General features: G+C 36.6%; 2 protein-coding genes across 13 annotated transcripts in view; one reads left to right on the top strand and one right to left on the bottom strand.

The window, feature by feature from the left end:
• LOC139756091 (phosphatidylcholine:ceramide cholinephosphotransferase 2-like) overlaps positions 1–8778 on the top strand; it is a 396755-nt gene extending 387977 nt beyond the window's left edge. For all 10 annotated transcript variants that reach the window (XM_071675131.1, XM_071675128.1, XM_071675129.1 and 7 more), the window contains one exon: positions 3697–8778. In XM_071675131.1, coding sequence (XP_071531232.1) covers positions 3697–3852 — 156 coding nt within the window. In that variant the 3' untranslated portion in view covers positions 3853–8778. The remainder of the gene's footprint in view (positions 1–3696) is intronic.
• Positions 7105–13717, bottom strand: part of Ppt1 (Palmitoyl-protein thioesterase 1) — a 62993-nt gene continuing 56380 nt past the window's right edge. For 2 of the 3 annotated variants that reach the window (XM_071675137.1, XM_071675138.1), the window contains exon 7: positions 8662–13557. In XM_071675137.1, the coding sequence (XP_071531238.1) occupies positions 13432–13557 (126 nt within the window). In that variant the 3' untranslated portion in view covers positions 8662–13431. Of the gene's footprint in view, positions 13558–13717 lie in introns of all 3 variants that reach the window. The other variant, XM_071675136.1, reaches the window with a different exon arrangement.

Below are 13717 nucleotides of genomic sequence, written 5' to 3'. Positions count from 1 at the left end.
GGAAATAAAAAGAGCGTGGTTGAGAGAGCAGAAGAGGGTGTTTTGAAATGGTTTGGGCACATGGAGAGAATGAGTGAGGAAAGATTGACCAAGAGGATATATGTGTCGGAGGTGGAGGGAACGAGGAGAAGAGGGAGACCAAATTGGAGGTGGAAAGATGGAGTGAAAAGGATTTTGTGTGATCGGGGCCTGAACATGCAGGAGGGTGAAAGGAGGGCAAGGAATAGAGTGAATTGGAGCGATGTGGTATACAGGGTTTGACGTGCTGTCAGTGGATTGAATCAAGGCATGTGAAGCGTCTGGGGTAAACCATGGAAAGCTGTGTAGGTATGTATATTTGCGTGTGTGGACGTGTGTATGTACATGTGTATGGGGGGGGGGGTTGGGCCATTTCTTTCGTCTGTTTCCTTGCGCTACCTCGCAAACGCGGGAGACAGCGACAAAGTATAAAAAAAAAAAAAAAAAAAAAAAAAAAAATATATATATATATATATATATATATATATATATATAATAACTGGTAATCAGTATTTCAGTGTAGGTAAAATAAATGGTAAAACATGCACAGTGGCAACTCACTAGGCACTTAGGCCTAACTTGTGCACTATTTAGTGCATTGTGCTGATATATCAAAAACAGTTATACTTATTACAGTGAAATTAGTGAATGAAAAGTATACCTGAAGCAGATACTTTCTTTAAACACCTCGAAAAATGTGTCTTTTGAGGGTTGGTAAGGATAACTAACTGGAATGTTAAGGGGTTAATATAAGGATGTAGCTTTGGTTCCACGTTGTTAGTGCTTCATAATTTTTTCACTTTGGACATGGCATGACTTTGTACCAATTACCCCAAATGCCTATTCTGTACAGTTGAGTGATTCCCCTGACATCTGATATAAAAATGACCACAGTGTTTCACTAAGGAAATATTTGCATCTTTTTTTTGTCTCCATATTTCTTTTATATCTTCAAGCTTAACTAACCTAGGTCTTCAGTAGCTTCACATATCCTGAAATTTGACCGGGCCATTACCTTTTGAATAAGATTTCATTCATGCATTGTTCAAGTAACTCTTAGATTATATATCTTTCTATCTGCGTGTCCATGATCCTTACTCGGTCCCATTTGAATGACATGGATCACAGCCTCCTCAGCATCACCTGCATACATCCTTATTCTATCTCCAGTGTGTTAAGGTGAAATGTGGCCTTCCAGAGTTAAAGCATTCCTTTACAAACTAAGATGGTTTGTATTGCGAGACCAAAGTCTCTTTTAATATCATTTCCATACAAGAAAATAAAAATGCTTCCATTGCATATGACTACTAATTATTTGTTCCTCCATCCCCATCTGAAATATCATTAATCATGATAATGTTTCTATCTACATCTATCCATCTCTTCCATGGTCTGCTTCTCCTCCTTGTACCTTTTACTGTATGAGAGTATATCTTTTTGTCATGCCTAATATGAACATGCTTTCATAAAGGATTTGGTCTTTTGTGCTGACTTCTTCTGACCTCTGTACCTCACACTGTCTGTACTTGTAGTAAATTTTCCATCTCTAATGCTTTTTTTTTATCTTCATCGCCTAGGATTTCATTAGAGTGAGTTCTTCATATGAGCTTGTTCTTCGTATAAGCTTCTTGCACAATTAATGTATATTTTTTGCACCAAGTACAGCTTTAAGGTGCACCCCTTATCTTTCTATTTTGTATGGTTGTACTACCATCCTTACCAAACTTCTGGCTCTCGTCCTCATTCCATTCCCAGTTTAGTGGGGTGTATCTGGTACATACAACCTTGACAGAAACACTCATTCACACCTTTTTTCACAATTCATGTCCAATGTGTTTAATTGAAACATAATTCTGTACTTATAAAAGCAGTTCTTATTTTTTCATCAAGTAAGATTGTCTATGTATACAATTTTCACTTGCAAAATGCTTTCATTGCATGTTGCATGTGATCTCCACACATCATCATCTCTTCCCTGTACCTTGTATTGTACTTTGGTATACCTTCATGACTAGCTTATCATGTACTCTGATTTTTATGTGACTTTATCTTTCAAAAACCTTTCATTCATGCAGATTTGTAATTTCTGCACACTACATAAAAACCTTTCATTCATGCAGATTTGTAATTTCTGCACACTACATATCCATTTCTCACCTTCATTTGATCCACCCCGTAAGTCCAGCTATACTATGCAAATTATCCATATCTAGTGCTTTTATTTTTCTAAGCTCTTGACCAACATACACTTGGGTTTCACATCCCTACATAAGCATTGACATTGGGATGAGTACTTCTTTGAACAAACTTTTTGCACACCCTTTATTTCTTTTTTTCATTCATTAGAGCTTTCAATGCACCTTCAGTTTTTTCCATTGCATGATTCAGCTGGTAACTTCAGCTTTCCAGTTATCTTTACTAAGTTCCCAAATATTAAAAGTAGCCCGCAGTCTTCACACTCTACTTCCCTTTTCAAAAATTAGCATCCTGCTTTTATGTGCATTCATTTTCAGCATCCCCTTTATAATATATACATCACTGGACCAGCTCCATTTTATCAAATACTTCCTTTGATAAAGTGTACTACAAGGCATCTACATACAACAGTTGCTGTATCTTCCATTTTGTTTCTCTATGGCTATTACGCTACAGTCACTTGACATCAGTCTTGTCTAGTGCATTGCCCATCCTTGAAAACTTTAAATAACCACAGCAGCGTCACAAGTATGACACTTCCAAATATATTTTAAATTGCACATACCTGCACATACTCTCCCAAATTCAGCTTGTTCCATTGAAAAAGGCTCTTAACAGCATTCGGACATCTTCCTTGTGCACCACAGACACACAGCACCTTCCTATCATATCATATATTTCCTATTTTCATAGTATTTTGCTCGTTATCCATCTGTACTACAAATTTTTCTCACCATTCCATACTTGTGTAGTTAAACACCATGAATGAAATGTGTAATCATGCAGGATACCCATTTTCTCAACACATGACTCATTCCCAAAGCTTTCAGAGTAGCACCTCTTATTCCTCCAGCATTAGGATGTCTTCAAATTTTAATTTCCATCAGCTATCCTTGTCCTCAAAGGCACCGGCTACATCCATTGCAAAAAAAATCTTCTCCTATAGCTGTTTTTTCATGTGAGATTGTCTCTTAGCCAAAAAGTGAATCATGTCCATCATCATATGTTCACTGCTGAGTAATCAATATTTCATTCTGCAGTGAGAACAATGTGCATAACATGTTCTCTTCAGATATGCTCATTGTTGCTTCAGGTATACCTTCAGCACTGCTTCTCATTTTTACTTCAAGCATTGTCCCCTCCATAAGAACCTAGAACCACCATGGTAACATCACACAGTCCTGACGCTTTCACGTTTATGTTGGACTAGTGTCATATTACATAATATTTTCACACCCAAGAGTACTTAATCTGCAGAGTTTTTACTTGTATAGTCCATTTTGGCAGATCAATGAAAATTAATTTAAGCTGTAAAATGTTCAATTTTCTTAGTCTTTGCATACAGATTTTTGAGATTTACAAGTTTTTGTCTGTAGATAGAACATCTTAAATTCCAAACATTTTGTATGTATATACGTAAAATTAATAAATCCTCTGTAACGGATAAATTTTTCACACATAAATGTATTTACTTATTTTCAGGAGAGTGGTCCAAGTAACTTCTTCGAGAGGTTATGGTGGTATCCTCTCTTCTGGAGGTTTGAACGCAATGTGCAAGGTGTTGTTCCTCGACATTATGAGTGGCCATTACCCTGGCCTAGGAGATGGAGTAGCAAAAATCCACAGAGAACCTCCTAGTTAATGACTGTAGTGTGTTAAGTCGACCAGAACTGCATTTTCAAACAGTGAAACACTACTATATACAGCCTCGTGATAGTTTTGTATGTGCTGCTTTTTATATGGTTATTGTTAACCTGAATCCTCAGCACTTTGAAGCCATGAAACCTGGACAGCTGTGGAAGTGAACTGTTAATGTACATTGATATAGTGAAAGTTAGCTTCCACAACAAGAGGGGTTGGCAATACTTCCCTCAGGAATTGGAATTGCTTTAGGTGCATACACAACTGAAAGTAGCTTGAACTAGAGAGAAAAGTTCTTTATAATAAATGTAAACCCTTATGTGTACTAACTTGAGTGGTGGACAGTACCTGCATCTTCTGGAGTCACCTACTAAAGGAAAAGACAAGCTTTATCGACAGCTTATTGTGTGAATGTTAGCACGTAGAAAAGTTGTACTTTATGCTGGTTTAGATTAATATTATTGTGCTGTCACATTATTAGAAAAAAAAAAAATCTTGAAATCTGCATGTTCACCGAGGAATTGTGAGAAAAAAGAAAAAGAAAAAATCTCTGATCTTCCACAAGGCATAAACCAGTCCTTAGGACAGTGTTGGTCTGCTTCCTTGAGTGTTAATAGTGTGAATGGACCTATGAAATATTGTTTTACCTCATTTGAAAACTGCAGCACTCGGAGGACTATTAATTCTTAAAGCTTGGTAAACTGTTGCAAAGTGCATCACACAAAGTGAAAACTAATGTTATTCCAGTCACTTTTTTTTTCTTTTTTTTTATAAAATTGATTGTACAAGTGTGCTAAGAGTTGGAGGATTATACAACTAAAGGCAGTGCCAATGATATGTCATGCAAGTGTTAAAAAAATTTAGTTTTTTCTCTGTTGAATGGGTGCATAGACTTTTGATCATCTTGCTATATATATATATATATATATATATATATATATATATATATATATATATATATATATATATATATCCTTATTTCTGTACTTTTACATAATGCAACCATTTCAAACATCAAAGAAAATTTCTGGCTTTACTCCTGTTCTACATTTGTTGTGATAATACAGGAGAGGATCATTTACATTTCTTTTATTTTAGTTGCCAGTAATCTTTTATATCACTTAGTTATATATAAATGATCCAGACTATGCTTGCTTTGAGTAGTTAAAAGAAAAATAACTTTCTGAAAATTATTGAGAACATGAAACAATAACTGGAATGAGTAACTTTATGCTAGTCCGTGGGAGATGCTCCAGTGAAAAATCTCTTTCTATATCGTAAATAATGATGAACAACAACCATTGCTCTTCATCAGTTCCCATTTTATTTAACTGCAGTACTCAAACATTTAAAACTTTATCATGTTCTGACCTAGACCAGCACTTTTATGGCTCATCTTAAAAATGCTACAAGTGTATTTGTTAGTTCTTCATAGGTAAGTCTGTCGAATAATTGAAATGTGTTTCCTTAACAGAGTTTTTGTTGTTCTTAGTGCCAGTCCACCAAAGGTTACTGTATACAAGACCAGTATTCATCCAAAGCTTATGAAATTTTAAAATAGACTGAATATTTACTTCAATTCAAATAGATAGATGATTACTACAATTCAGATTAGCTGTTAAAAAACATAACTCCATTGAGATGAATTTCTAATTTTTGTGGAAGGTGTACAGCCTTATTTTTTCAGAGTGTATGCAGTTTCTTGTATCAGTGAAGTAGCTCAAAAAAAAAACATGAAGGAAGGCCTCACTTGCTCGCTGTCATGTGCAGTGTACCAAAACCACAGTCCCCTATTCATAACCAAGCCCCACAGACCTTTCCATTGTTTCTCACTCTTGCTCTACTCGTTTGCATGTGTGAGAAGATAATAACCACACTTCTTAGATACTTATTTATTACTATTCCAATAAAGTTTCAGCCACTCACAGGCCCTTGACATTGGTAACCAGTTGACAAGGGCCTGCCTAAATCATTATTAGAATAGTAACAAGTCTTCATGAAGTTGGTTTTATCTTCATACATGTTCATGACAGTGCATTGCACACAACAGCTGAGAATGGATGAGAGGATGTGGCCTTTCTTCTTTTGTTCCTGGTGCTACCGTGCTAATGCAAGAAGCTCCTATCAACTATATATGAGGGGGAGGGGGTTGTTATTTCATGTGTGGCGAGGTGGCGATGGGAATGAATAAAGGCAGACTATGAATTATGTACATGTGTATATATGTATATTTGCGTGTGTGGACGTGTATGTATATACATGTGTATGTGGGTGGGTTGGGCCTTTCTTTTGTCTGTTTCCTTGCGCTACCTCGCTAATGCGGGAGACAGCGACAAAGCAAAATAAATAAATATATATACACAGAAGTGTTATTGCATTGTGCCTGCAAGTGGTTACACAGTGAGTAAGAAGTCACCCTCAATAAGGGTATGTTATTGTCAATGGATGGATAGGAGTTTAATTTCAAAGAGGAACTGCTTGCTTCAGCTGAGTCCATCAGTTCCCTGCTGCTACATTGAGTGCGGCCTCAAAGCTGCAGGAGTCCCTTGGAAGGGGTCCTGGGGTTGTATCAGAAAAATATTTATATATAGTTTGGAAAGTATGTGGTATTTATATAAATAAGCAGTTATCAGATTTAGAGCCATTTTAAGGCGTATCACTTTATTTTTGAACCCTTAATCAGATGGGAATAATGACTTGATTACTCCTCTTGTATACTGTGACTGGTTAAATGTGATATTGAATACTCACTACAACTCACCATATTGTGTGATGAACAGTGTAGGTTTTAAACAAAACCTGTGTACATTAAATTATTTGGCTTAAATAGCTTCATGTCTGTATATGTGAACAGTAATTGTACAAAGTATATATATATATCAAGTTAAGCTTACTCTTATGCAAGTTTGCCTTGTGGACTATATTTTTGGAAAATGTCCAAATTCTCCTTTCCAAGATGTTTAGAGTGTGTGCGAGTGTTTGATGTGGCAGGATGGGCAAATCTAACCTTGGTTAGTGCTATCTTGCCAATAGGAAGGTCAGTTTGTTGACTTATCACTTGATGAGGCATTTGCCTTTGAGAACAAAGATTTACATACACAGTATATATATATATATATATATATATATATATATATATATATAATATACACACACAAGTAATCCAGATTCAGATTGACTTGTCAGGGAATTCAATATTTTTGGCTTTATTTTGTAGAAAAAGAGTAGATGACGATTAAAATTCAGGTAAGTGCTTTCACAAATAGATTTAATTTTTGCTATACTGCTTCCAGATTATAGTGTGTTAATTTTTCTTAACTGCATATCATGTAGTAATTGTCTAGATACGTAAGTTTAAGGATACATAATTTTGCTAAGCCATGGTGCTACATTGTAAGTACTGTTGGATACTATGTCAGTTAGGAAGTGAATGGGAATGATTCTGTATTTTTACTTTTTTCTTTGAGAATGAGAAAAATATTTTTCCATCAGCTATTGACTTTGTTATTAGTTTAAATATCTAACTATGAGAGTTACAAAGCATGAAAGTAGGTTTTACAGAGCTGGTAACCAGATTTTGGTTTTTTAGAATTAGTTTTATTTTATATATAGAAATTTACTTCCCTTAAAATATTTTTTAACAAACTGCTCTTTTTAATGGACAATCTTTTAAGAAGAATGGATGAGAAAAGTTATTCATAAATATCCCTGGCCATATTCAGTAAGAAACATGTTTTTAAAAATTATCTTGGCTGTTGCAGTACATATATTCATTAGAGTCTAATGTTTCCTTTTGTACGTTTCTAGAAGTTTTATATATTTTGCATTGCATTAAGTAGTGCAAGGCTTTTATGATGCCATTACTTGTGAAAAGCATATCTGTGGCATTAAATTTTAAGGAGATTTGCATGGAGGATATAAATTATCAGTTATTTATTGGAAATAGCTGTCCCAGTTTCTGGTTTATCATTAGTCATTGTCTTTGTTTTCTCCCTTGACTTTACTAGTCTTCCATTGACAAGACACTTATGTGTGCTCAGAATTGTGCAAGTAGAAGACAGCTCTGTAAAATTCTTTAGACAACCAGAGAAAAAAAAATGTGCAGTACGAGTTGTTAGATTAATCAGATTTGATCATGGGGAATGAGCATACAGTGGAGAAAAAGATATCCACTATCTGCCCATCACATGTGGTTGATTTTATAAGGGAAAAGTTATCATATAGAACTTGAGGGTAAATATTCAAGTCAGGCCATCTTGCATACTAGTACCATACTGAGTTAGTAGCTATAACAGGTTGTATTACCCATCATTTGGTTAATGTCATAGGGAATGGAATTTTTTAGGACGGCATTAATTCGTTATAAATGCATAATCTTGACACTGGAAAAGTCTTCCAATGATCCAAGTTTATTAGTCACTTAAAAAAATATGGTAGTGCATTAATACATGTATTTAGGTACTTTTCATTTGAGGCATTAATTTCATAATGGCTGACAACTCATGGGAAGCCTAATGACCAATTCATTAGAAGACAATTAAAGGAATACTTGCTTGGTGAAACATTATTTTCATGTACTTTGAGGTTACTATATAACTTTAATATTCTTTAAGACTCTAATAAAAGTTCAAAATTACTTCCTTCACCACAGATACATTACAAATGTACTTTCTGCAACATTCTGAACAGCTTGGAAGAGGCAAAATTTATACCATTTGTCATTCGTGTTATATCCGATTACTGGAATACATGCCGATATACACAAATGTTGCTCTTGATTGTATAGCTGGAGAAGATACAGAGCTCTTGATGAATGAAAAGTTTATCCAACAATCTTCCATATATAGTACATACATGAAAACAAAAGTATGATTCAAACCTTGTGGACATGTCATTAAAATTGAATAAAAAGGCATTCACAAATTTTTTATCATTAACCTTTTGCTGGTACCATGTTCATCACAAACATAGGAAAGTGAAAAATTAGTGCGATGAAAATATTAAAATTTGAAGACCAAAAAGAGAAAGAGAAATTTTACATTTTTTCATAAATATTTATGATTTTCTGTGTTATTGAGGAAGCGTTAGAAACAGAGGACAGCTCGAGAAGAAATATCCTAACTTGGCCCCATTCTCTGTTCCTTCTTTTGGAAAAATGCAGGGAATACAAGGGGGCTGGAAATCCTCCCCTTCAGCTTTTACTTTTCCAAAAGAAAGAATAGAGAAGGGGTCCAAGAGAGGATTTTCCCCCTCTTAGGCTCAATCCTCTGTTTTTAATGTTACCTCACTAATGTGGGAAATGGCAAATATGTTTGAAGGAATAGTAGTTCCTACAATGTTATAATGATGCAAGGCATGGGCTATAGATAGGGTTGTGCAGAGGATGGTGGATGTGCTGGAAATGAAATGTTTGAGGACAATATGTAGTGAGGGGTGGTTTGATCGAGTAAGTAATGAAAGGGTAAGAAAGATGAGTGGAAATAAAAAGATAGCAGAAGAGGGTGTGTTGAAAAGGTTTGGACATATGGAGAGAATGAGTGAGGAAAGATTGACAAAGAGAAGCAAGAGACCAAATTGGAAGTGGATGGAGTTAAAAAGGTTTTGAGCGATCGGGGCCTGAACATACAGGAGGGTGAAAGGCATGACAGGAATAGAGTGAACTGTAACAATGTGGTATACTGGGGTTGACATACTTCAAAGGACCGAACCAGAGCATGTGAAGCATCTCGGGTAAACCATGGAGATGTCTGTGTGGCCTGGATGTGGATAGGGAGCTGTAGTTTCAGTGCATTACACAGCTAGAGACTGAGTGTGAACCTTTTTGTCTGTATTCCTGGTGGCTACCTTGCTGAAGCAAGGGATAGCAATGCTGTTTTCCTGTGGGGCTGGGTAGCGACAGGGATGGATGAAGGCAAGCAAAGTATGAATATTTACATGTGCATGTATGTAATGTCTATGTGGGCATTTATGTGTATATGAGTGGATGGGCCATTCTTCATTTGTTTCCTGGCACTTCCTCTGATGTAGGAAACACCGATTATGTTTAATAAATAGATAAATAAAGAAATGGACTTGCCTGCATGCACTCTCTAGCTTTAGTGTAGTGCAACAAAAACACAGCCTCTTATCCATAACCAGACCCCCAAAGGACTTTTCTATGGTTTTAGGGTAAGATCCTGTCTCTTTTAGCTCTACAAGAAAGTGAGCTCAGTCCTGTGCTCAAGGGAAAGTTCATTGGATCACTACAGAGCATTTGACACTGTATTGCATGGAAAGCTGAATAAGCTGCTGTACCACCAGGCAGGAATAATGGGAAATCTCCTTTGAGGGAACAACGTAATGACTTGCCTCAAGGTATGGAATCCTACCTGGATATGTTTGCAGAAGATGCAAACATCACGAGGAAAGTAAAAACTAAGCTGGATCGCATCGGTTTACATGGGGAGCTATACAAACTCTAAAACTGGTCTGAAACAAGGCAGTTGAAATTCAACTGAGCAAATGTAAAGTAACAAGGATGGGGCAAAGTGAAAGACAGCTTCAATGGGGTTATTATCTAATAGAAAATAAGTTTCAGGATTGAGTGTGTAAGAAGGACTTTGGAGGTGACAGTCCCTAACCATTTTTCTAAGAAGTGGATAAGGAAAGAGCAAGCTTTTCATATAAAAGGCCAAAACAGGAAAATGCTTCTTGCATTTGGTCACTGCACCTAAAGAAGTACAAGGTGCCGACAGAGAACGTCAACTCGGATTGCATCAGAATTATGAGGATTAATTTTCAGGGAAAGGCTAGATTCTTCATATTTACCCACACTGGAAGAGAGACGACTAAACGACTGACCAGATTACAACCTTCCGAATTTTTAACAGATTTATAATGTAGACAGTGAACAATTCTTCAAGAGATAAAGGAAAAGATTAACTAGAGGACACAATGAAATTAAGAAATTTGTTAAAAAGAATGTAAAGAAATGCGTTTACAGTATAAGGGAGGTGGATGAATGAAACAGAATGACTGAGGACATCATCAATGCATACAGCACATACAGATTGAAAACGCTGTGGAGTGAATTGGAACGATGTGGTATACCAGGGTCGACGTGCTGTCATGTGAAGCGTCTGGGGTAAACCATGGAAAGTTCTGTGGGGCCTGGATGTGGAAAGGGAGCTGTGGTTTCGGTGCATTATTACATGACAGCTAGAGACTGAGTGAATGAATGGGGCCTTTGTTGTCTTTTCCTAATGCTACCTCGCACACATGAGGGGGGAGGGGGTTGTTATTTCATGTGTGGCGAGGTGGCGATGGGAATGAATAAAGGCAGACTATGAATTACGTACATGTGTATATATGTACATGTCTGTGTGTGTATATATATATGTATGCGTTAAGATGTATAGGTATGTATATTTGCATGTGTGGACGTGTATGTATAAACGTGTGTATGTGGGTGGGTTGGGCCATTCTTTCATCTGTTTCCTTGCACTACCTCGCTAATGCGGGAGACAGCGACAAAGCAAAATAAAATAAAATAAATAATATATTTTCATAAATATGGGGATAGGGGAGAAAGAATACTTCCCACGTATTCCCTGCGTGTCGTAGAAGGCGATTAAAAGGGGAGGGAGCGTGGGGCTGGAAATCCTCCCCTCTCGTTTTTTTTTTTTTAATTTTCCAAAAGAAGGAACAGAGAAGGGGGCCAGGTGAGGATATTCCCTCAAAGGCCCAGTCCTCTGTTCTTAACGCTACCTCGCTAACGCGGGAAATGGCAAATAGTTTGAAAGAAAGAAAGAAAAAATGTGACATCTTACCATTACTACATAGTTAGGATATATGGCACTTTCCAGCCAATTTTTGTTTAAGAGAGTGTGTGTAATAGTTTTGATGCCAGAAATCAGGTATTAGCAGTGTATGATTTAAAAGCAAGGGTGAGTTATGTCACAGCTGAAGGTATATTTGGGAACACTGGGTATCCTATGAGGTGAATTACAGTGAACAGCTTGCAAAACATGACAGATGACTGGGAATACCTGGTTTTAAAGAGAGAAAAATAAGTAAATGTTGGTGGGTACAAAAAATGGCAAGAGGGCATCGCTGAATTTACATACTAACTGATAAGCACACAAAAGAGACCCTTGGATGTGAATGTGCTGATAGGGGCAGCTGGTGGGATGCCTGATCATTATGCGGTGGAGGTAAGCATGAAGATATGCTAGTTTTTGGAAAAGAGGAAATGATATGATTAAAGTTAGTGTGCTTGGCAAAGAGATTTGTGTGAAGAAATACTAAGAGAAACTGGGTGTAGAATGGCAAAAGGTGAAAGTAAAGAAAGCTAAGGGAGTGAATGAGGAATAGATGATGCATGGGAAAGCAGTGTTGGTATGCACAAGAAATGTGTGTGGCATGCATAAAGTGGAAGGTGGGCAGGTGAGAAAGGGTAATGAATTGTGGAATGATGTGGGCATGTGAAAAAGGGTATTAATGAAGTAAAGTTCCAAGTAAAAGAGAATGTATGAGCAGTACTTACAAGGAAAGAGAGCAAGTAATTGGGAATGGCACACGAGAAAGCAGCAGCAGGTCAAGAGGAAGGTGTAAGGATTGAAAAGAGGGCAAATGAGAGTTGGAGTGAGCAAGTATCTGTAAACTTCAGGAAGAATAAGAAAATGTTTTGAAAGGGTCAGGAAGAAAGAATAAGAAAATGTTTTGAAAGGAGGTTAACAGTGTGAGAAAACCAAGAACAAATGGAAACATCAGTGAGGAAGGCAAATGGGGAAGTGGTAACAAGCAAAAATGAAAAGAGGAGTTTGACTGAATATTTTGTACATTGTGTCTGATGTATGTGGATGTATGAGAAGTGAAAGAGTCATGGAAAAAGGTTCAATAAAAGTCAGAGAAGTGGTGAAAGCCTCACAGAAGATGAAGTACAGCAAAGAGACTGGAGTGAATCAAACCACAGCTGAATTTTTTTAAAAATGGAGGTGATTGTATTGACTGATTCAATGGCTAACTAGTCAGGATTTATAATGTGTGTATGACTCATGGTAAAGTGCCTGGGATTGGTAAAATGCTTGTTAGTGCCACTGTATAAAGGAAAGGGGGCCAAAAGTGAATGTTCAAGTTATACATGAATCATGAGGGTAGCTGGTATTGTGCATGGAAGAGTGGTAATTTAGAGGGTGCTGGCATGCAAAGAATTTCAGACGAGAAAAACAATGTAGCTTCTGGAGTGGTAAATATGATGTGTGCTTTGAAGAATCTGTGCAAGAAATACTTAGAGATAACAAGACTTGTATGTGGTATTTAAGGGTCTCGACAAACCATGTGACACGTGGTTGATAGGGATGTTCTTCAATGTCATACGTGTTTTCCTTACTATATCAACTGTCAATTAAAACTAGAAAAAGACTTATACAATAAACTTAACAACCCTTTGGAAAAGGTAATTATATAAGTAGATTACAAAGTTTTTCAAAATAACTGCTGTAAGTAAAGTAAAATTAAGGCTTAATCTATTAACAAGGTAAACTACAAGCAAACATCCTGGACTCCTCAGCTTTCTGCTATGTATCTTTGGGACTCTTAAGCCACAAATTTATCAACAATCTCCTCCAAGAACCACTCATCAGTAAACTCAAGATGATCACCCTCTTGGCTAAGGAAGTGCAGCTTACCAGCCTCATCCATTTCTTTCAGTCCAAGTCGGTCCTGTTGAAATATCACAAAAAAAATTGTCTTTCAGTACTATAACTTTTTATGTGCCAATGAATGCAAATGTTTGCATACTAAGGGTCTACTTGGTGCAAGCAAAGAAACGAGGAATGCTGATCCTTTCTCTTCTCTAAACATTCTATCAAATTAATGCAAA

This window comes from Panulirus ornatus, chromosome 20 (genome assembly GCF_036320965.1).
Source record: "Panulirus ornatus isolate Po-2019 chromosome 20, ASM3632096v1, whole genome shotgun sequence".
NCBI lineage: Eukaryota > Metazoa > Arthropoda > Malacostraca > Decapoda > Palinuridae > Panulirus > Panulirus ornatus.
The sequence above is the reverse complement of the archived record's forward strand: the minus strand, read 5'-3'. Positions and strand labels throughout refer to the sequence as shown.